General features: G+C 44.1%; 1 protein-coding gene across 4 annotated transcripts in view; it reads left to right on the top strand.

Annotated features, from left to right (window-relative positions):
• oxr1 (oxidation resistance 1) overlaps nucleotides 1–17,128 on the top strand; it is a 420,907-nt gene extending 403,779 nt beyond the window's left edge. For all 4 annotated transcript variants that reach the window (XM_033020271.1, XM_033020272.1, XM_033020274.1 and 1 more), the window contains 3 exons: nucleotides 517–612; nucleotides 4,524–4,597; nucleotides 15,417–17,128. In XM_033020271.1, the coding sequence (XP_032876162.1) occupies nucleotides 517–612; nucleotides 4,524–4,597; nucleotides 15,417–15,552 (306 nt within the window). In that variant the 3' untranslated portion in view covers nucleotides 15,553–17,128. The remainder of the gene's footprint in view (nucleotides 1–516; nucleotides 613–4,523; nucleotides 4,598–15,416) is intronic.
• The last annotated feature ends 8,043 nt before the right edge of the window (nucleotides 17,129–25,171 follow it).

Here is a 25,171-nt window from a genome sequence, read left to right as displayed (position 1 = left end):
ACAGTATGTTACTTCTAGAAAAATGCGTACCGTTAGCTTTGCATAAAGTAATGTTTCAAATAGTACATTAATGCTTGCTTGTCATATTTAGTTCTGCCGTGACGATTTTCATAAATTTTGACGTCCTTTTTCATTGACATAATTTTTAATTCTGTCAGCCTGGTGGTGCTTTGGTACTATGCATGTTGCCACTTGCTGAAGATTTGCATGGTATTTCAAACCATGATGATTGGCTCTATTCCTCATTGCTATCCTGCCTCTTCCACCTAAAGTACCTGGACAGTTTCGATTCCGTCAAGGACATAAGAAGCACTGACGTAAAGGGCACATTACATGCCACTGAATACGTAGATTGTGATGGGATGCCTATAAGTGTGGGCCTGTATAACATAGATGTGTCAGAAATTATTTCATAAACCGTGACACTATTAAACTTGTGTACAATTAATTGCATACTTTTGTAGATTAAGCATTGAGCTAATTTCTAATTTCCATTATCGTGTTTTTTGCCTCCAGTTATTTGGTGCACTAGCATCAGAACCATTTAAAGTTAGCGATTGTTTTTATGGCACAGGGGAAACTTTCCTTTTCACGTTTTATCCAGAATTTAAGGTAAGAAAAACAAATCAATATGAATCCACTGAGGTTTATGTTTAATTTTGTATTCCAACACTTGGCTGCTGATCAAGCTTTTGATTGCTTTTAAAGATTCTTGTGATAATAATAGCTTGAGTCTTAGATTGGTACTCAAAATATTCCACTTAAAATTAAATTAATATTCAGAAACCTAAATATCATAAATGATGATTCATTGCTCTCCTAACTTTCTATATGGCAATTGGCTGTTTTGCCAGCCTCAGCAATCTACAAAATAAAAGCTAATTGTCAATTAGTATATGGATAAAGCTTGTATACTGATTGGTGACTTTCAGAAAAAAATAAATTTTGGCTTAAATAACTAGAGGAATTGTTTTTGCTTTAACAGGTTTAGAAAGAGGAAATAGTTATTTTCTTGTGCTGTCTGAATTACTTTATTGGCCCTTTGGGTTTGGGGACAATCACTGAATCATAGTTTACTTTTTGCTTTTTTTGTGGAAAGGAAATATGTAACTAATGGATTCTATGAAAGAGTTTGGCAGATTAAGATAATATAATAAATCAATAGTAATGTAATGGGAGCATCAACCAAATGTGTTCCAAAATGAAGTGTTTCATGGTCACATTTTCAAATTTGTTTTCGGATCTCTCAAAGTATCTTGATGAGAATTGAAATATGTGATGTTCAGAGTATTAGTTCAGGGCTCTCATTACTAATCTCATCACAATTATACCAGCTGCTTTATAGTAGGTATCACTTAGTTTCCTCCCTCTATAACTCAAGGCTGACCACTCGTATTGCAGTATCAAGTTTGATTATGGTTGCTGGCTAGCTGTATCCAGGTGTCACAAGTGTCAAAGGTTGCCTCTATTTTTATATGATAATTGGGGCCCAATTTCCTCCAAGCCCCAAGTATAACAAGAAATCTCAGCGAGAAGCCAGATGAATGTCACAACCATTGTTTTGTTGAATATGGTGTCAAATGAAGAGCCAAAGGAACAAGACTTCACATTCCCTTTTCCTGTTGCTTCCACAAATGTTGCAACTGCTTGGCATTTGGGGCACAATTGAATCTTTCACCTGCCAAATGCAAACTCATTTCTTCCCACTATCATGCATCTCCCAGTCCCAACCCCAACCCTTGGGCCCTCTTCCAATCTGTGGCCTTCCATTATACTATGCAGTTGATAATGTAGACTATGGTTAGAAAATCATTGAGGGGGAGCCGCAAGGTTTTTTAAGCAACCAGCCTCGGACAATTATCACCAGGAAGAATAATTTCCCCCTTTTGATTTGGCAAATCTAAGCACAGCACTCTATGGCTGAACAAATCCATTCTACAAATGTAACACAGTTGTACATTAATTCAACATAGAAGGTATCAGTTATCTCAGTTCAAATTGCTTTAATTTAATCATCTCATAAATTAATAAATTAGAAAATGTAAATTAAGCAGCCCAGAGTGGGACTGATGAAAATTTTGAATTTAACAAAATGTTGAAATTAAGTTGCTCAAACAGAAAAGTTGACTGAAGACATATATTGTTGTCATGTTTGTCTTTGTATTGGTGTTGGCATTTTGATTAAAGAAAATAAATCCAATTGAACAATTTTATTATTTGTCAATCACAAATAGCATCCCATATTGATCAGTGAAAAAAATGTGATTGCAATGAAATTTTCATATAAGTAAAAGTTACCCGATTTGCAATACACTTTGCAGGACTAGAGCAGCTCTTTCCAATCATTCCGCTATCCCATATTGGAGATTTTTCTTCTGTTTTATCTGTCCCTCCCAGCCATTTAAAACCAACTTTTTTTTTCCCTTTCCTGTATCTGACGCAAGATATTTGACCTGGAATGTTATTTCTTTATCTAGTTCCACAGATGTCACCTGGCTTGCTGGGTGTTTTCCCAACATTTAATTTTTTAATTTTGTGGTTGATCTTGTTGAATTTCTGTTCAGGTATTCAGGTATTAATGATGAGGTACTCTGTGATGGCAATGTCATTGAAGGTCGAGGGTAGAATCTTACTTGGCACTATTGTGGCACAAACCCATGCCTGAACGCTGTTCATTTGCTGAGGGGTTGTGAATGTCATTGAACATTCATTCATCAGCAAACATTTCCACTTTTTTACAATTTGATGGATTAAGGATGATTTGTCCAGGGGATGGAAGGATGCTGCTCTTTCCAGGGTCTGGGATGATTGTCCTCCAGCAACCACTTCTTTGAGTGAGATTCAACTCAAATTCAACTATTAGAGTGTTTTCTCTTTGATGCTATTGACTGTAGTTTCATAGGGCTTCTTCATGCCGCTTTGATCAAATACGATCTGGATACCAAGGCTATTTAAGAGTCAACCACATGGTATGGCTCTATGAAAAGGCAAGTGCTGTTTAGTGAAGTGTATCAACTACCTTGACGGGTTAAAAAAAACAAAACTAATTTTACAGTAAAGGGCCTGTCCCACTTAGGCTATTTTTAGGCGACTATCGGCGACTGTCATAGTTGTAGCAGGTTTAGCACCCCCCTTCGACATAAAATTTGAAATAAAATCATTACTTTAACAACAAAAAAAACCCAAAGTCGACACTGGCGACAACCTACGTGACCTGGTGACAACCTACGGGACCTGGCGACAACCTACGTTAACCTGGTGATAACCTACGTTAACCTGACGACAACTATGACAGCACCTACGTCAGGAGAAGTCAAGCTCATTAGCGTCAAACCCACTGTCGCCGACTGTCTCCGAAAATTTTCAACATGTTGAAAATCCAGCGGCGACCAGAAAGACACTACGACTCTTTGGGCGACTGAGGAGACTACTCACAACCATACAAGCAACACCCCGGCGACCATGTGGCGACAGCCTAGTCGCCTGGAGTCGCCTAAAAAATAGCCTAATTGGGACAGGCCCTTTACAAGCATTTTTGAGACTGGTTTGCCTAATTAGTGACTACTTTGCTGCAAATAGATTTGATGGTAAATGATGTATAGGATGGAACTGCAGATGCTGGTTTAAACTGAAGATGGACATAAAAAGCTGGAGTAACTCAGCGGGGCAGGCAGCATCTTGGGAGAGAAGGAATAGGTGACGTTTCAGGTCAAGACTCTTCTTCAGCCGTCTCGACCCGAAACGTCACCCATTCCATCTCTCCAGAAATGCTGCCTGTCCCATTGAGTTACTCCAGCTTTTGTGTCTATCTATTGATGGTAAATGATGATGTGTCTTGGCAACATGTATGCAGAAAGATCTCTCAAAATGCCAGCATCGTTGTATGTCCAAAATAGTTTTTGTGAAGCTGGGAGTTGCAGGCTATGGACCCATTGCTGGTAATTAGGATTAATTTAATTGAATGGTTGGTATGGACAGAGTTGGCAGGATGGCCTCAAAAATCTGTGCTGCATGACTCTATAACTTTGCTATAAACCATTTGTTGATTGGTCAATGTTACTTTCAGCAATTAGTGCTGTACAATTTACACCATGGATTCTGAAGAAGGGTCTCGACCCGAAACGTCACCTATTCCTTCACTCCATAGATGCTGCCTCACCCGCTGAGTTTCACCAGCATTTTTGTCTACCTTCGATTTTTCCAGCATCTGCAGTTCTTTCTTAAACCGTGGAATCTACGTCATTTTCACAGATCTATTCGTTCACTATCCATTGGTGGATAGAAATCACGTATCATGATTTATTTCTATCCTGTTCACAATTTTTCTTCCAATATATGCTTCACTAAGTTTTAAAACGCAAAATGCTATATGTGGCTGACAATTTTTCGAAAACCATGTATAGTTCCTAGGGGAAAGTGACAAACAGCACTTGAAATTGAAGGATTTTACTGTTGTTGATTAATATTTAAGTGCATGTAGTAATGTTTTTGAACAATGTGAAAAATTACTGAATATTTTTCAGATCTTCAAATGGACAGGCGATAATATGTTCTTCATAAAAGGAGATATGGATTCCTTGGCTTTCGGTGGTGGAGGGTAAATCTCTTTCAATTAATTTAGCATCTTAAGTGACACGAGACCAAGTCTCATTCCCCCAACGCAATATTCCACCAAACTGCGCATGTGCGGCTGACGGACTCGTACTGCGCAGGCGCGACTGCCGCATTGAAAGTTGTGCCGTTGACGGCAGAAATTAAGTTAAAATGAATAAAGTGAATAGAGGACCCGTGGAGGCATTTGTAAAATAGAACAAAACTTACCCGTGGAGCCGTTGGGTCCCCGTTGTGAGGCCAGGCAAGTACACACGAAGGGGAAAAAATGGCGATCTAAAAATCGACAAAGGCCCCAACTGCACAAGCGCGGATACCGGGCCCACTACGCACGCGCGGGGATGACGGGCCTCCCCCAACTGTGCAGGCACGGCTGGCAAGTGGGGGAGCTGTTTGTTAATTTAAGTTTTAAATGCAAATAACTTGTAAAATATAACATTAATCTGAACGAAAATTGTTTAATGCACACCGCAGGACAATGGTGAGTAAGGTGGGCCTAAAATTGTTGCGCTATCGTGTACCCGGAAAAACAAGATGAGAGTTTTAATTTTATAAATATATAAAAATAAAAATATATAATAAAATAATATATATAGATATATACTAGACCAAGTGCAGACCCGTTAGGTCTGTTCCCCCAACGTGCGGTTGTGGGGGGGGAGGCGGCATGCAGCGTCAGACACACTAACTATCTCCCCCCTGCACTCACGCTAATTACCCCCCTTGATATTATATTAATATTATTAATTTGCTCCTTTTACCCCATAACCACCCTATCTACTGACGCATAGCCCCCAACTTGCAGTCACATCTAGAGAGGGAGGGGGGGGCGGGGTTAGAGAGTGAGGGCAGAGAGAGAAGGGGCAGAGACAGAGAGAGAGACAGAGACACAGAGAGGGGCAAGAGGGATGGGGGTGGAGAGGAGGGGAAGAGGGAGGGTGGGTAAGGGGGGAAAGGTGGGGGAGGAGAGAGAGAGGGTGTGCTGAGAGGGGGGGAGGGGGAGGGAGGGTGGAGGGAAGGGGGTAGGGGTGTGTGGAGGGGAGGGAGGTTTAGGGGAGGGGAGGAGGGGGGAGAGGAGAGGGGGTGGAGAGAGGAGGGGGGTAGAGAGGAGGGGGGGAGAGGAGAGGGGGGAGTGATGGGGAGAGGGTGTGCTTAGAGGGGAGAGGGAGAGGTGGGGAGCAGGGAGGGTGGAGGGAAGGGGGTAGGGGTGTGTGAAGGGGAGGGAGGTTTAGGGGAGGGACGGTGGGGGAGGGGAGAAGAGGGGGAGAGAGGAGAGGGGGGAGTGATGGGGAGAGAGGGTGTGCTGAGAGGGGAGGGGGAGAGGTGGGGAGCAGGGAGGGGGAGGGAGGGTGGAGGGAAGGGGGTAGGGGTGTGGAGGGGAGGGAGGTTTAGGGGAGGGACGGTGGGGGAGGAGAGGGGGAGAGAGCGAGGTGGGGAGAGGGGAGGGGGGTAGAGGAGAGGGGGGAGTGATGGGGAGAGGGTGTGCTGAGAGGGGAGGGGAGAGGTGGGGAGCAGGGAGGGGGAGGGAGGGTGGAGGGAAGGGGGTAGGGGTGTGTGGAGGGGAGGGGGTTTAGGGGAGGAATGGGGATGGAGGGGAGGGGGGGGAGAAAAAGAGGGGGGGAGAGGAGAGGGGAGGGGGGGAGAACCTAAAAAACATTTTAGAACCAAAAAAGACACCTTCTGCAAGCATTGTAGAACCAAAAGAGACACTTTTTGCAAACATTTTAGAACCAATAAACACTTTTTGCAAACATTTTAGAACCAATAGACACATTCTGCAAGCGTTTTAGAACCACTAAGGACACTTACATTTGAGTAGACATGTGTTCAGTGTTATTCACAGCTCAGAGAAACGTGACCCTCTGCCTTCCTCCAGCTTGCAGACACTGATTGAGGCACACCACTTCCTGGTTTTATAGTCCCTCCCCCCTGCCACCAGCAGGGGCAGCAGAGAGAAGGGGGAATTTTGTAAAATCATTAATATCTCTCTCATTTTTCATCGACGGGAAAAATCCTCGGCACACATACGGCGGAGGGGGGCTCTGAGTGGAAATTGCAGCACAGATGGCCAAAACCGGTCAAGAACAGACTTTTAGTAATATAGATATCTATATATATTATAGATATATTCAAACTTAAAGCACAAGGTATTGGAGGTTCAGTATTGATGTGGATAGAGAACTGGCTGGCAGACAGGAAGCTAAGAGTAGGAGTAAACGGGTCCTTTTCAGAATGGCAGGCAGTGACTAGTGGGGTACCGCAAGGCTCAGTGCAGGGACCCCAGCTATTTACAAGATATATTAATGATTTGGACGAGGGAATTGAATGCAACATCTCCATGTTTGCGGATGACAAGAAGCTGGGGGGCTGTGTTAGCTGTGTGGAGGATGCTAGGAGGCTGCAAGGTGACTTGGATAGGTTGGGTGAGTGGGCAAATGCATGGCAGATGCAGTATAATGTGGATAAATGTGAGGTTATCCACTTTGGTGGCAAGAACAAGAAAGTAGACTATTATCTGAATGGTGGCTGATTAGGAAAAGGGGAGATGCAACGAGACCTGGGTGTCATGGTACACCAGTCATTGAAAGTAGGCATGCAGGTGAAGCAGGCAGTGAAGAAAGCGAATGGTATGTTAGCATTCATAGCAAAGGGATTTGAGTATAGGAGCAGGGAGGTTCTACTGCAGTTGTACAGGGCCTTGGTAAGACCACACCTGGAGTATTGCGTACAGTTTTGGTCTCCAAATCTGAGGAAAGACATTCTTGCCACAGAGGGAGTACAGAGAAGGTTCACCAGACTGATTCCTGGGATGGCAGGACTTTCATATGAAGAAAGACTGGATAGGCTCGGCTTGTACTCGCTAGAATTTAGAAGATTGAGGGGGGATCTTATAGAAACTTACAAAATTCTTAAGGGGTTGGACAGGCTAGATGCAGGAAGATTGTTCCTGATGTTGGGGAAGTCCAGAACAAGGGGTCACAGTTTAATGATAAGGGGGAAGTCTTTTAGGACCGAGATGAGAAAAAAAATGTTCACACAGAGAGTGGTGAATCTGTGGAATTCTCTGCCACAGAAAGTAGTTGAGGCCAGTTCATTGGCTATATTTAAGAGGGAGTTAGATGTGGCCCTTGTGGCTAAAGGGATCAGGGGATATGGAGAGAAGACAGGTACAGGATATTGAGTTGGATGATCAGCCATGATCATATTTAATGGCGGTGCAAGCTCGAAGGGCCGAATGGCCTACTCCTGCACCTATTTTCTATGTTTCTATATAGAAGATAGATAGATTCCAACAAGAAAGCTCTTAATTATCGATAAGAATTCTTTCTAACAATCTTCACGAATATTTTTGTGGAAGTATAGCTTTTACAAAACTTATTAGAAATGTAAAATTTGAAACCTTATGAGCACATTTAACAAATTCTATCTTGTCCAAGCACTTTACATTATGGGAGACCCAATCAAAATTGAAATCTCCCATTAATATTAGCTTATTATTTTTCCTGCTATCTGCAGTCTGCCTGCACATCTGTTCCTCAAATTCACACTGTCTTTTGGAAGGCCCATCAGTGATCATTCTCTTTCTCTTTCTACCTACATAGCCTCACTTTATGATTACTCAAGAATATCTCTGAACACTGTAGTTGTGTCCCTGTGCTCAAAAGGTCCCACAACCCCTCCTCTCTTACCTGCGTCTCTTATCACACCTGTAGTAGCATCTGTACCCTGGAATATTGAACTATCATATCTACGCTTCTCTAAGCTATATATCTATAGAGGCTATAATATTCCAGTCCTCCAAGCCAAACCACGCCTGATTTTGTTCATCATGTCTGTTAGGCCTCTAGCATTGACATACAGTTTAAACCACTGGTCTTTCCTCTTTATACCTGCCTGTCCTATCTACTCATCTTTGAATACAGTATTTGTAGCCCCAAGTGCTCTTCTGTCTCCTTTCTGCTCTAAGACCCTCCCCATCTAGTTTCAATCCTTATGAGTAGCACTAGCAAATCACCCTCCCAGGACATTAGTTCTCCTCCAGTTTAGGTGCAATCCGTCCCTCTTGAACAGGTCACCTCTGCCACAGAAGGGGTGCCAATGATCCAAAACATGAATCATTGCCCCCTTCAGTTTCTCAGCTATGTATTTGTCTGGCCTATACTTCTATTCCTCTCATCACTTAGCACGAGGCATTTAAAGTAATCCAGGGGTAACCACCCCTAAGGTCCTGCTTTTGAATGGTCTATCTTAGCTGCCTAAAGTATTGACTCCAGGATCTTACACTCCCTGATTGACAACCCAGCTAGTATGGTATGGTTATTCTGTTTCCCCAGAAGCAGTGGAACCTGGCCTTTAGAGATACCATGGACACAAACTTGCTCTGCCAAAAACATCCAATAGGTTAAAGAATACTATGTCAACATCTGTCTTTTCTTCTTTTCCTTCTGCAACATATTCCCTAGCCTGCAGCACCTTGACCATTATGCAGTTAATATGTTTGTACAATGAATATCCCAACATATCCAACCATACCTAATTTTCAACATATGGCAATTATTCAAAACGTCTAGGAGGGCAGAGAGTGAAATTCTCACAGATTGGGAGGGAGGTACAGGTGGAACATTGGGTAGGAAAGGGAGCATTAACATCAAAATTGTTGAAAATTGATTCCAACTCATTTCCCTAGACTGTCCGAACTGTTTGTTCACCTGCCTGGATTCTCATTGTCAAAGCCTAAAGGGCCTCTCACTTGGCTGTCATTCGCGCTCCATTTACGCAACCTGCTAGCGTGTGGGTAGCACGGGACGTGCGCATGGAGTGGTGCGGAGGAGTGTGGAGTGGCGTCGAGGAGTGTGGACTTCGTCCTGAACGAAATCTTCACGCACCACCGGCCTGTCGCGTAACTGACGGTCAAAGTAGAACAGGCCCAAGACCCTGGCGCGGTGCAACGTCTCACCTCCAACAGCAACAGAAGCAGGCAAATGATCGCCGAACTCGGCCTGGGGCTCACAGCCGTTGCGGATCAGGATCCGCCCCCACTTCTACTCCCAGAGCGGGGCCAAGACGATTGGAGATAGACACAAAATCCAGGAGTAACTCAGCAGGTCCGGCAGCATCTCTGGAGAGAAGCAATGGAGAGAATCTCTGCATCTCTGGAGAGAAGCAAAAAAAAAAAAAGTGGCGCGGCTGTCCAGTCACTGTTGTGGCAGCTCCGCGAAAACTGTATTTTTAACTTTCATGTTCCTTTTTAACTTATTTCTAAGTTCTAACTCCCTAGTACTAACGAAGTATGGTAGGGAAACCATCTTAAATCTATATTCTTGCGCAAACGGAGACTTTTTAAACGCTGTACTTACCGATCCAGCGTGGCCAGCAGAGATCAACAGAGGCTGCTGCAGCAACAATGGGAGCACGGCTACAAGGAAAACCCGGAGAAAACATCGAGGTAAGGGATCGGGGGGGATTCGGAATAGGCTGAGAGCCCAAGCCTTTCGTCCTCCTCTGCCCAGCATTCTTCTGGCGATTGCCCAGTCCCTGGAAAACAACCTGGATGACCTCAGGGCGAGGATCAGAATCCAGCGGGACATAAGGGACTGCAACACCCTCTGCCTGACCGAAACATGGCTGACCTCGCTGATTCCGGATCAGGTAATCTGCCCAACTGAGTCCTTCACTGTCCATCGTGCTGACAGAACAGAAGCATCTGGGAAATCCAAGGGTGGAGGAGTCTGCTTCAATAACAACTGCTGCAACCCTGGAAATATCAAAATGCTTTCCCGTTCCTGCATGCTGGACCTGGAGCACCTGACGATCTCGTGCCGCCCATTCTACCTTCCCCGGGAGTTCGGCTCAGTGATCGTCACAGCCGTCTACATTCCAACGCATGCGGACACCGACGTGGCACTATCGGCCCTACACGATGTGCTATGTCGACATCAAAACACGTACCTGGATGCGGCTATGGTGGTGGCTGGAGATTTTAATAACTCAAATCTCAAGAAGGTCATGCCGTACTTCTACCAACACAACACCCCACCAGGAGGGAAAGAACATTGGACCACTGCTATACGCCGTTCTGGAAGGGCTACAAGGCCGTTTCACTCCGTCCCCTAGGAAAATCTGACCATGCTGCCATTTTCCTGCTGCCGGAGTATAAACAGGATAGTTCGGGAAGCGGCAGTGACGAGGGACGTAAAGCGGTGGTCCAACCAGTCAGAGGCCATGCTGCAAGATGCACTGAGCGATGTCGACTGGAATATGTTCCAAGCAAGTTCCAGTGACATCAGTGAGTTTGCGGAAGCAGTCACGGACTTCATCGCAACAATAACCGACAACAACGTCCCCACGGTAAGGGTAAGCACCTTTCCGAATCAAAAACCCTGGGTGGACAGGTCCGTTCGTGTTGCCTTGAATGCTCGCACCGCTGCCTATAACTCGGGCCTGGCATCCGGAAATATGGACATCTACAAGGTAGAGTCCTACCGACTGCGAGGGGCAGTGAAGGACGCAAAAATTAGGTACAGGGACAAGATGGAGTCACAGATGGAAGAGCAGGACACCAGACGCCTGTGGCAGGGGCTACGGACTGTAACCAACTACCGGAGCACCCCACCCTCATCCGCAAATGCCGGCACCTCCATAGCTGATGACCTGAACTCCTTTTACGCTCGTTTCGAGACGGGCAACACCACCCCAGGTCTGCCGACTAACGACAATACCGCCAGCTAATGAAGCAGAAGGGAGGAATGTGCACACATTCTCGCTGTCCGAGCACGATGTGAGGAGGGCTCTGACACGGGTGAACACGAAGAAAGCTGCAGGCCCCGATGGCATCTCGGGGCGAGTTCTCAAGTCCTGTGCTACGCAGCTAGCTCCGGTGCTCACTACAATATTCAACCTCTCTCTAGACAAGTCCATGGTCCCTGCCTGCTTCAAAAAACCTAAAAATGCCTCCCTAGCCTGTCTGAATGACTACCGTCCGGTGGCCCTCACCTCGGTAGTCTTGAAATGCTTTGAGAGGCTGGTGAAGAAACACATCTGCGCCTTCCTCCCTCGCAACATGGACCCGTTACAATTCGCATACCGTCCGAACAGATCCACGGACGATGCCATCTCCCAGGTTTTGCACACCGCTCTCTCTCATCTTGACAGCCAGAAGGGGGGGCTACGTGAGGATGCTGTTCATAGACTTCAGTTCAGCCTTCAACACAATAGTCCCCACCAGACTGGCCGAGAAGCTACTGGAATTAGGGCTCAACACCCCACTGTGTGCCTGGGCCCTGGACTTTCTCACCGCCAGGCCCCAGGTAGTCAAGATGGGAAGGAATACATCGGTCCCTCACCCTGAGCACAGGATCACCCCAGGGTTGCGTCCTCAGCCCCCTATTGTACTCCCTGTACACACATGACTGTGTGGCTAGGTTCAGCTCCAACTCGATAATCAAGTTTGCTGATGACACTGTGGTGGTGGGTCTGATCTCAAACAACGATGAGAAGGCCTACCAGGAGGAGGTGGCTGATCTGGCACTCTGGTGTCAGGACAACAGCCTCCTCTTGAACATCAAAAATACTAAGAAGCTAATCGTGGACTTTCCTCAATTGCCTTTACCACCTCAGGCAATTGAGGAAATTCAGAGTGTCTCCGAGGATCCTCCAGTGCTTCTACTCGGTTGTGGAAAGCATCTTGTCCGGAAATATCACCATCTGGTTTGGGAATTGCTCTGCCCAGGACAAGAAGGCTCTGCAGAGAGTAGTGCGTTCGGCCGAACGCACTATGGGAACTTCACTCGCCCCCCTGCAGTAACTATACATCAGGAGGTGCAACTCCAGAGCCAATAAGATCATGGGAGATCCCTTCCACCCCTGCAACGGACTGTTCCAGCTGCTACGGTCAGGCAAACGCTTACGTTGCCATGCTGTGAGAACGGAGAGGTTGAGAAGGAGTTTCTTCCCAGAGGCCATTTGGACTGTAAACTTCTATTCACCAGGGACTAACTTTACTGTACCATTCTACTGTTTTTTTTTTTAAATTGCTGGGGTTTTTTCCCCTTTTCCTTCCGCCCACAATATTTAATATGTAAAAGAATGTGTGATTCTGTTACATTCTGTTTGTAGTTTGTTTTTTGCACAAAGTCCGCGAGCATTGCCACTTTTCATTTCATTGCACATCTCGTATGTGTATGTGACGAATAAACTTGACTTGACCTGACTTGACGTTTCGGGTCGAGACCCTTCTTCAGACTGACCCTTCTCTCCAGAGATGCTGCCGGTCCCGCTGAGTTACTCCAGCATTTTGTGTCCATCTTCAAATGACGTCATGCGCTCCAGGCGGCTGTGCGGACGCATTATGTCGCGCGTCAGTCAATACCGGCTTGTCGCGTAAGTGGCGGCCTAAGTGGGACAGGCCCTTAACAGCCTAACCACCCCCCCTGATAATGAAATACGTTTTCTGCCATTTGTGGGTTAAAGTATTCAGGAAACAATGACAGATTTGTTTGAATCCAGATCACTGACGGTTAAAGGGGTGGAAGAGTTTCACAGAGATCCATTTATTCCTACACTGAGGATTTGATATTATTATTGGAGGTTGTTAGAGCAAATCATCTTACCATGAACCATTCAAAATTAAATCAAAATTATTTTCCTTCAGACAAATCGAAAATATTTGTTTCTATTATTATATAAGCTTGATTTAAAACAGCATTAAATGTGAATTACCTGATGCCCTGGCATAGATGTAAAGGGCCTGTCCCACTTGGGCGTTATTTGCGCGTCATTTACGTGACATAATTTACGCGTGCATGGCGCGTGGTGAGACATGGTGGCATAGGCAGTGGCGCGCGGCGCCCCAGTATTTTGGGATTCTCAAAATCCTCGAGCGTCACCTGCGTGACGCGCAAATGACACCCAAGTGGGACAGACCCTTTAGTCGCTACTAATTGAGTATTACTAAATTGTCAGAAGTAACTTTAAACTGATTGTAAGATATTTGTAAAATGTTATTGGAACATTCTTAAACTCCATTTTCACATTGCATGTCTGATCAAGGCCATGGGGTCATTATTCTTAATTATTCTTAACCCTTGACCATTCTTAAGGATGTATAAGGGATTAAACTATTATGCAGCTTTTTACAAAAAAAAATTGTTTCAGGGAGGATTTATTTATGCAATTCATTTAAGCTGCAACCTATATTAGAATTGGAAATACTTGGACTTGTTTGAACAGATCCTACTTAATTTATATGGACACAAAACACTTAAAGTATTATTCATTTTATTTCCTTCAATTACACGTTCTGAGGAAATATGACATATTTGCGAAGTACTGTATTCAAAGGTTTCAAAGGTCATTTATTGTCACATGTACCAATTAAGGTACAGTGATATGCAAATTACTATACAGACATACTAAAAAAAAAGCAACAAGATACACAACAACATAAAAGTTAACATAAACCGCAGCAGATTCCCCACATTCCTCACTGTGATGGAAGGCAAAAAAGTCCAAACTTCTTCCTCTTTATTCTCATGCGGCCAGGGCAGTCGAACCATCCGTCAGGCGATCGAAGCTTCAGCTTCATGGCGGTCGTAGCTTCCTTATTGGGGGCGGTCGAAGCTCCTGCGTTGGGGCGATCGAAACTCCCGCGTCGGGGCGGTCGAAGCTCCTGCAGCTTGGAGTTCCCGAAGTCGGTCTGACCAGAGACCGCGATGTTAAGTCTGCAAGCACCCACGATTGGAGCTTTGAGGTCGATCCCTGGCAAAGGGATCACGGGCTCCACGATGTTAAAAGTCCCGTAGGCTCCCCGCAGTGGAGCTCTCAAAAGTCGGTCTCAAGCAAAGGCCGCCAACTCTTTGATGTTAGGCCACAGATACGATACGGAAAAAAATTTGCATCTCCGTCGAGGTAAGAGGTTAGAAATAGTTTCCCCCTCCCACATAAAACAAGCGAAAGAACATACTAAAAACATACATTTAACACATACTATTAAAAAACAAAGAAGGAAGGGACAGACAGACTTTTGGCGAGGCACCACCGGAGATGTTAGGGCAATTAATGGATAGCTGAATAGGAAGGAGAATGAAATAGAAAGATATGCTCCAAAGGGTAGACGATCGGGTCGTAGATTACTGTTGAAATTTATGCACTTTGCAGACCATCTTCATCTTCCCTTTTAAACATGTTTTTCTATTTCATTTTCCTTCCTGCTCAGCTATCTATTAATAACCTTAACGTCTCCAGGTGGTGGCAGCTTCCACGTTTCTTATAGTAGAGATGTTTCTCTGGCATTCCTTATGCATTTATTAATGATTTAGTTTGACCCTCACCACCTCCCACAGGAAACATCTAGCATTTTATCTGATCACTCAAATTAATTAATTATTGTAGAATGCTAACTCTCATTTCCATATTTCATTGCAAGGAAGGAGTCCACTTTGTCTCATTGAGTACAAGCTGGTTAATAAAGTAATCTAATTTCTACATATATATTTCCTGTGATCTATTCTCCCCATATCACCTATTTCATCTACCTACATACCAAGGGCAATTTACATAGGACAATAAACCCACCAATCCATGTGTCTTTAGGGTGCAGAAGAAAACCAGAGAACCCTGGGGGTAAACGAATAGGATCGAAGCTGGATCCCCAGTGTAATGAAGCAATAGTGACACTGTGCAACCCTCTCTGTAGACATAATCTATGCTTTAGGATTATCTCTGTGACTTTTCTCAAGTAAAAACGTGATTGAACTAGTATTAATATTTCCATTTTCCATACAACTAATTCATTTTATTCTTTACAGAGGAGAAATTGGATTGTGGTTGGATGGAGATCTGTACCATGGGCGCAGCCACGCGTGTAAAACATTTGACAATTGCATCCTTTCAAAGAAAGAAGATTTCTATGTACAGGACATTGAAATATGGGCTTTTGAGTGAAAAATATTTCACATAAGCACTGAAGAAATTAATGTTCCTCTCGACTGTAGGACCCCAAAACCTAAATGTATCAGTGCAGCAAAGATGAATCTCAGCATATCAAAACTGACGTTCCAGCCTTCATTAGAGCAACCCAACCAATTTCATTAAGGGGTAACTAGAGTGAACTTGCTTTAAGTGGTGAAGCTTATTGAAAATAACTGAAGTGATGATGCTACGTTTGTCAAATATATAATATCTAAATTCTAAATATCAGCCTCTGGTCCAGGTTAAATTAATTCATGAAAACCCAGTTAATCAAACTGAATCCTGACATGTTGAAATTGCAGGCGTGATCCGATCAAAACCAAGCAAATAAATATTCCTATCTTATGGATGTGAATCTGGTTTTGATTTGTTAGGGAATTTAGTTTTGATTTGTTTGGGGAAAATAAATCTGGGTAAAGCCGTTCTTGCTGCAAGTTCAGGATACATACTGTAAACATTTTGGCTTTGGTCGCACAAAATAGCTTGGATTGCTCCAAATGTTCAACCATTTTTAAATAATACTGCAGTCTTCTCGCAAAGCTAATGGAAAAAATAGAAATATGTCAAGAAATAAGCCTCACGTCAACAGAGTTGTAGGTTTGTTTTATGCTGCAAAGGTGAAGGAGTATATTTAGTATTTATTGGGTATATATTTATCCTACTATTTAGCTTCATAGCACACTAAACTCCCAAGCACATACTGAGTACCCATAGTTGTGCTGTCTGTCAATGTGTGTACATTGTGAGTGCAACTAACACCACCCTACAACAGGATAGTGTAGGTACTGTTGATAGTAGGATAATTTTATCGAGTTGTGAAATTTGCAAATTAGTCGTGACCTCAAACCACCTAAGCAGCTATGTTTCACAGTAATTTCTGGCCTTGTCATAGAGAATGAATAGAGCCAGTGAAAGCAAAGCTTTTGTCTGTATTTAGTCAAGTCTGAAACATCACTTTTAAAAAAAACCAAATTAAAATATTTCTGTTCTGGGTGTGACGGTTACTTCTAGTGCTGAAAATCCAGCTGTTCCAAGTGCATTGTATATTAACCTGTAAATTAAAGGAAAATGTACACTGTTCCACAGTTTAAAAAAAGTGGAATGGTGAATTGATTATAATATTTTGAATTACAATAAAAATTAACTCAGGCCTGTTAATTTTAATGGCTTTAGTTGCAGCCAATTGTTTAGTACATTTCCAAATTTAAGTTTTGGATTGTTGGAAGAGAGTTTGCTGCTACAGTTCAAAAAGGCATATTTTCTGAACTATGTTTATGCTGAATGTGAAAAATACATCAGTTTGCTCTGTTTTTGCCTAATGTACTGTAACTTTGATGGGATGTAGCCTGACTGTTTACAGATTTTTTTTTCAAAATGAATCACATAATCTAACAGCTTTTCTTCCCCTTCAGTCCTCCCTCCACAGCAGTATTATTGTCTTTGTGGAGTTGCCGCTACCCATATATTTAAAAAATATTTAAAGTCCTAGAATTATCACAGTACTGCAATGTAATGGTGATGTATAGTAGAATAAATTATTGGAACCATATATCCTTGTCTGAATTCATTTGGTTTCATAAATCATACAGTATAGGTGGAGGCCACTCATCTATCAGAGATACCAGCTCTTTGCAAGTTATTGGTTTGTTCCCAAAGTGTTTGTTTTTACCACCAAGTAAGAATGCATTTCATTTTGAAGGTGACTATTAACTCTGACTTTTTCAGGTGGTGCATTGAAAATTATAACGTCTACAATGTGTATATATTAAAATGAAATAAAATAATCTTTCTTCTAATTCTTTTGGCCATTATTTTAAATCTGTCCTTTATTTATTGAAGTTTGTGATATTAAAACAGTTGTTTGGTTACACCCTCAAATATTTTTAAATAATTATTAAGTCTCCCCTTAAACTTGCCACTGTAAGAACAATCTTTTTTAGACTCCACCAAGCAGTAAATCAAATATATCATGGATCATAAATCCCAAACCACTGCAGATGCTGTACATGTAAAATGGAAACAGAAAATGCTGGATATACTCAGGTAGTCAGTCTGCTTCTGGGGGAAGAGGAGCCGAGCTAATGTCTCGAGTTGAAGACCCTTGCGATGTTGTGATTATGTTTTCTTCCCACAGATGTGACCTGACCTGGTTATTTCCTTCCTTACCTGGGTATGTTCATCACAATAATCAGCGACTGATCATTTTGAGTACAATTGCTGGTGATCTGGTAGTAAAGTTTCCTCTAAACAGCAGTTAGAATTGAAGGAAAATATTAATAGTGATGCTGACCATTTAGACGTCTATTATATGTTGCCCCTCAGCCATTTTCTAGCTCAGAATGTCATGAAAATCAAGAGAATTCCATTCTGCTCCCATTTAGCTGCTAATGCCTAAGTTTACGTTGTGTGTTGTACACATGGTTTTCTCACCTTGTACTGATCCTCATTTAAATCTGTCATTATTGTGCACCAGGAAAACAGTGAATGGAAGGGCTCTAAGTAGTGTTGTAGAGCAGAGGCATCTAGGAATGCAGGTGCATAGTTTCCTGAAGGTGGAGTCGCAGGTAGATCAGGTGGTCAAAAGGTTTTTGGCACATTGGCCCTTCATTAGCCAGAGTATTAAGTATAGAAGTTGGGAGGTCATGTTGCAGTTGTATAAGACGTTGGCGAGGCCACATTTACAGTATTGTGTTCAGTTCTGGGCACCAAGTTACAGGAAAGAAGGTGTCAAGCTGGAAAAGGTACAGAGAAAATTTACGAAAATGTTGCCAGGACTAGAGTGTCTGAGCCAGGGGTGGAAATCCCGGCGGGTGGGGGTGGGGGGGGGGGGGGCAGGTGGGATACGTCCCCCCCCTATTTTGAGAGGAGGGGGACAGTCCCCTCCCCCCATTTTTTGTAATCCGGATTTTAAACACCGGTGAAATCTCCACTTTCATAAGACATAAGGCATAAGACAGTGGGGGTGGGACTGCTGATCGAGGGCGCCGATTGGACGAGAAAGACGTCGGTCAGCAGGCAATGGGGGCGGGACATGATAACTCAGCGCAATGATTGGCGGAGGGAGACGTGCCAAAACACTCCCAGCACAGACCTGCACCTCATCAGCAGCCAGAATCGATCCCGGCTCTCCGGCGCTGTCCCGTCCCCATCCGAGTGCCCAACCCCCCATGCCAGGGGGGTGGCCAGAGACGTCGGGAGTCAGACGGGCGCGGTGCCCCCAGGCCCACAGACAAGCAGCGCTAAACCCAGCTCAACTCTGCCTGTCCCGCCTCTGATGTCATCCAATGCCTCTGATGTCATCCAATTGTGCAAGATTTCTCTTGTATCATTTTTTTAATATAGTCATATGAAATGGCTTATTTCCCCGTTACTACATCATTACCGTTCCGCACCTCTCGGTATCTTTAGTTCCCCTCTTTTTCCTTATGTGAATGCTATCCAGTAGCAGCAACTTAAAAACATAGTACCTGTTCCTTGGTACAATCTGGCATCAATGTTATTTAACCCCTTTGATCTATCAGATTGTGTAAATAATCACACCCTTCTATTCCTAATGACTCCTTTCCTTTGTGAGCTATGGAGTCAGCATCCCATTCAATGGTGGTGCCAACTGCATACCATATATCCACATTATTACTGAGGGTGATTTGATCCTCTCCCAGCCTTGGTCCCTGTAAAGGTCTCGTGCTGAAGCCTTCATCGAGGGGTTTTGTTACCTCCAGTGTAGATACTGTAAGGCAGTCATGGAATCCTCCTGCATTCTACCCTGTGTAACGTGGAGGTCAATCAAAACGTCTGTGACCAATTCGCTCCTCATTCCTGTGCCTACTAACCTACACATGTTGCTAGTTGCATAAGACACTATTTTTAAATTAATTTTGTTTTCAAGTTGTTTTGTGGAATTGCCATTTTGCAATCTCCAAAATATTCAGTTCAGGTCTCCCAACATTATAACCATATAACAATTACAGCACAGAAACAGGCCATCTCGGCCCTACAAGTCCGTGCCGAACACTTATTTTCCCCTAGTCCCATCTACCTGCACTCAGACCATAACCCTCCACATGTTGCATTCTGGATTTTATTTTCACTTCCACTAGGAGCGGTGCCTTCAGATATCTCAGCTCAGTGACCTGGAATCCATTCTCTAAGCACCTCTGCTTCTCTATTTTCCCTTTAAAATGCTTGATCACACCTACATCCTAGATCAGGCTTGTGATTACCAAGCAGCATCAGCAAAACTAAAGTTAGTCATACAAAATTGAAACATGCCCTTTGACCCACCGACTCCTGGCCAATCTTCAAGCATTCATTTTACACAAATCCTACACTAATCCCATTCATTCTTCCGACATTCTCATAAATTCACTGAAGACAATGGAAATAAATGTTCCAGTAGTTGGAGTCGTATCTCACTCAAATGAAAATGCTTGTGATTGTTGGAAGTTACTCATCCTCATTTCAGGATTCCTCATCACAATGGACCAGCCCAAACATTTTAGCTGTTTCTTCAAAGGATCAGATGTAGGGATGTTTGCAACATCTCAGCAAATGATGCAGCCCAATCGTGCATGCAACAATATTCAGGGATGGGCTGTCAAATGCAAGGTAATGACCATCTTCAACAATAATCTAACCACTACCCTTGATATTCAATGTTTTGTGTCGTCATTATTCTAATTATTAATACCCAAGGTAATAATCTGAAACTCAACTAACTGCCCGACTATCAGGCCTGATAAAAGTCTCGGAAAGCTGCAGCATGTAACTCACACCCTCCATATCTGTCGTCACAAAGCGCAAATTTTCCTTTTCACTTGCCTGGATGGCAACCTTCAAGAAGCTCAAAAGCATCCAGTATAAAATAGCTACCTTGATTGGCACGTCACTCATCACTGCATCACCAGCTCAATGTATACCTCTCAGGCTGTTCTGACAGTACTACCTAAATCTGCAATTTACCAGCAAAAGGACCAGGAAAACAGGCACAGGAGAAAACCACAACATACATTTTGTGGAAGGGATTTATATGACAACGTTTGTGAATGAAAGCCTTGGAACAAATCTCACTGCTGAACTTGGACGCAGTACTGAAGCAAGGTCAAGAGATTCAAGAGAGAGTTTATAGTCATGTGTCTCAGATAGGACAATGAAATTCTTGCTTTGCTTCAACACAATAGAATATAGTGGGCATAAATACAGATCAGTGTGTCCATATACCATTGAATAAATATATACACAGATAAATAAACAGCCCATGGAATGGGCTATTAATGTTCAGAGCTTTGTATGTTGGCTGTCGGGAAGCAGCTATTCCTGAACCTGGATGTTGCAAATTTCAGGCTCCTGTACCTTCTACCTGAGGGCAGCGGGGAGATGAGTGAGTGGCCAGGATGGTGTGTGTCCTTGATGATGCTGGCAGCCTTTTTGAAGCAGCGGCTGCGGTAGATCCCCTCGATGGTAGGGAGGTCAGGGGAGTCAGACAAATATGATCAGTTCTCATACGATGAGCAGTGAGGCAGCTGAAAATTCAGGAGCATTAACTACTGGACGCTTACTGGAAAATTATGGTATGGTATGCTGTGTCAGAAAAGGTTGCTGTGTGACATGAAATGAGAGAAGAGCAAAATCAAGTGGAATTCTCTGCCACAGAAGGTAGTGGGGGGCCAATTCACTGGGTGCTTTCATGAGAGAGTTAGATTTAGCTCTTGGGGCTAAAGGAATCAAGGGATATGGGGAACAAGCAGGAACAGGGTACTGATTTTAGATGATCAGCCATGATCATTATAATCATTTCGGCAGGTTTGAGGCACTGAACACCACTACAATGAGGAAATTAGAGCCTCAACCAGGAGAACAGACACTGTCTTTTGAAACTGCTGAAGTCCGCAAAATCCTGGAGGGTATTGACCAGCGAAAGGCAGCCGGACCGGATAACATACCGGGGCGTCTGCTTAGGGGATGTGCCGACCAGCTGGCTCTGGTTCTGACAGACATTTTTAACATCTCCCTGAACCAGGCCATTGTTCCATCATGTTTCAAGACAGCCACCATCATACCAGTTCCCAAAAAGTCTACAATAACCTGCCTGAATGATTACCGCCCCGTAGCACTCACACCAATAATAATGAAGTGCTTTGAGAGGCTTATCAAGCAGCACATGGTCTCTAAACTCCCCTCCAGTTTTGACCCGTTCCAGTTTGCTTATCGCCCGAACCGCTCCACAGAGGATGCTATTTCCTCTGTAGTCCACCTGAGCCTACAACACCTGGAGGAGAGGAACACCCACGTGCGGATGCTGTTTGTTGATTTCAGCTCAGCATTTAACACGATAATCCCCCAGCATCTGGTGAGCAAACTGGCACCCCTAGGTTTCAATACCATACTATGCAACTGGATCCTGGATTTCCTTTCTGAAAGACCCCAGTCTGTGCGGGTGGGGAAGAACACCTCCTCGGTCATCACACTGAGCACCGGATCCCCTCAGGGCTGTGTCCTGAGACCGCTGCTCTTCACATTGATGACACATGACTGTGTCGCCAGGTCCACTACTAACCATATCATCAAATACGCGGATGACACAACAGTAGTGGGCCTCATCCGCAATAACGACGACCAGGCATATAGAGAGGAGGTGGAACAGCTCGTGAGCTGGTGCAGCAGGAACAACCTTCTCCTAAATGTGAACAAAACCAAGGAGATTGTCGTCGATTTCAGAAGGAAAATTCAGCCCAGTCACACTCCACTTTGCATCAACAACTCAGCAGTGGAGCAGGTGAAAAGGATCAAGTTCCTGGGGGTGCATATAACGGACACCTTAAACTGGTCCACAAACATTACATCTCTGGCAAAACGGGCACAGCAGCGGTTGTACTTCCTCTGCAGGTTGAGAAGTTTACACCTCCACCCTCCCATCCTCGCCACCTTCTACAGAAGCACAATTGAGTCGGTCATGACCAGCTGCATCTCTACGTGGTGCGGCAGCTGTACAGCTGCGGACTGGAAGTGCCTTCAGGGAGTGGTGAGGACAGCGGGAAAAATCATTGGGACTTCTCTTCCTTCAATCATGGACATGGGGTACAAGCGCTGCCTGACAAGAGCTAAGGGCATTACCAGAGCCCCCACACACCCACAATTTGGACTGTTTATACTGCTTAACTCTGGGAGGAGGTACCGCAGCATGAAGAGCGGGACAACCAGGTTCTGCAACAGCTTCATCCCCCAGGCCATAAGATTACTGAACAATCAACAAAACCGAGGCTAGAACTTTTTAAATATCGACACTTTAAAAAAAAAACTTTTTATATATATTTATTTTACAGAACCATGCACATGAGGCATTTTTATGGATGCACCTAGCACTTTTACTTTTACTATTTACCTGATTGGAGAGTCAAATGCAACAAAATTTTGTTCAAGGTGCACTGTGTCTAGGTGTATATCTGAATGACAATAAAGTTTTCATTCATTCATTGAATGGTGGTGTTGGCTTGAATAGCCTACTCCTGCACCTATGCTTCTAAGCCAAATATGGACTCGCTGCTAATGGTCCTTGCTTGTCTGTAGGTGCCTGGCTTGGATGCAGAGGTCTGGCCAGTTCACTTGGAGTGTTGCCAGCAAGGATCTGTGCAATGTTTACCTGGTTTACCAGGTCACCGATCACATGCTGCTGTGATCGGTGACCTGGTAAACCAGGTAAACATTGTGCATTACCTCTTAACAATGGTTTCATTGTTAAGAGGTAATGTTGGGTATGGGAGTCCAGCCTCTTGTCAAAGCCTTGTAACAAATCTCTGTTACACATACATTTAAAACTATTTAAATTGTTATAAATGAATACAAATTTGAATGATTTATAAAAAATATACAAATTTGATAAAAGTGCAAGCATTAATTGAAAGCATTAACTAAAATAAACTAAGTAAAATTATATAACATGTTGGAACTTTTTTCACTTAATCTCCAGGTTAAAAAATCCCCTTCTGTGTGAGTAGGGATCCAATCCTAGTCCACTACTGCCAGACATAGTGTCCGAGGGATAGACTCACCTTTAATTGTGAGAAATTGCAGTATTGCCTCAAATGGTGGCTTGGGTGCTTTGGCTTGAAGTTGAAAGGCACTACTTGCTGCAAATTGTGGCTTGGGTGCTTTGGCTTGAAGTTGAAAGGCACTACTTGCTGCAAATGGTGGCTTGGGTGCTTTGGCTTGAAGTTGAAAGGCACTACTTACTGCAAATGGTGGCTTGGCTGCCTTTGCTTGAAGTTGAAAGGCACTGCAAATGGTGGCTTGGGTGCTTTGGTGAAGTTGAAAGGCACTACTTACTGCAAATGGTGGCTTGGGTGCTTTGGCTTGAAGTTGAAAGGCACTACTTACTGAAAATGGTGGCTTGGGTGCTTTGGCTTGAAGTTGAAAGGCACTACTGCAAATGCACTTACTTCCTGTTTGCACTGTATATTGATTTTAGATAAAACGCTACCACTTACGGCTGTGATTTTTGGCCATCTTACTGAGTCCCCCTCCGCTGAGCAGGTGCAGAGAATTCTTCCCATCAATGAAAAATAAAAGTGTTATTAGTGTTTAAAAAATGTTGAGAATCTCTCTCCTGTCAATCACGCCATGAAGGCCACTCCTTTTCTGGTGGGAGGGGGAGGGGTTATAAAACCCAGAAGTGTGGGTGTGGCTCAGTCTCTGCATGATGGGGGAGGGAGAGGTCACGACTCTGTCTGAGCTGTGAATTAACTGAACACACTGAATGTCTACTGAACTGTGTTTGGTGTTTTGTGTGGTTTTATGGTGGTTTCACCCTGCATGAAATGGTATGAAGCTGCATTTGAATTTGGTGGCCTTGCACCCTGCTTGAAATGGAATGAAACTGCACTTGAATTTGGTGGCCTTGCACCCTGCTGAAAGTGGTATGAAACTGCACTTGAATTTGGTGGCCTTGCACCCTGCTTGAAGTGGTATGAAACTGCACTGAATTTGGTGGCCTTGCACCCTGCTGAAAGTGGTATGAAACTGCACTTGAATTTGGTGGCCTTGCACCCTGCTTGAAGTGGTATGAAACTGCACTTGAATTCGGTGGCCTTGCACCCTGCTTGAAGTGGTTGGAAACTGCACTTGAATTCGGTGGCCCTGCACCCGGCTTGGTGGTAGGAAACTGCACTAGAATTCGGTGGCCTTGCACCCTGCTTGAAGTGGTAGGAAACTGCACTTGAATTTGGTGGCCTTGCACCCTGCTCAAAGTGGTGAGAAACTGCACTTGAATTTGGTGGCCTTGCACCCTGCTTGAAATGGTAGGAAAATGGATTTGAATTTGGTGGCCTTGTACCCTGCTTGAAATGGAATTTCAAGGAATAGCCATGAGTCAACTGCCAGCCCACCAGCCGTGAGTGAGCTGCCAGCAGATCAGGCTTGAGGGACTGAGCTGCCACCCCAAGAACCTATACCAGCGCTCCAGAAAGCCCCCCCACTGACCACCAGTATTGGAATTGGTGGAGAGGTGGAATATTGCGTCGGGGGACCAGCCCTCTCGTGTGAACATGGGACCCAACGGGTCCCACTTAGTCTAGTAAACCATAAATGTGGGCAGAAT

This window comes from Amblyraja radiata, chromosome 4 (genome assembly GCF_010909765.2).
Source record: "Amblyraja radiata isolate CabotCenter1 chromosome 4, sAmbRad1.1.pri, whole genome shotgun sequence".
Classification (NCBI taxonomy): Eukaryota; Metazoa; Chordata; class Chondrichthyes; order Rajiformes; family Rajidae; genus Amblyraja; species Amblyraja radiata.
This window is presented reverse-complemented; position numbering and strand designations above follow the sequence as displayed.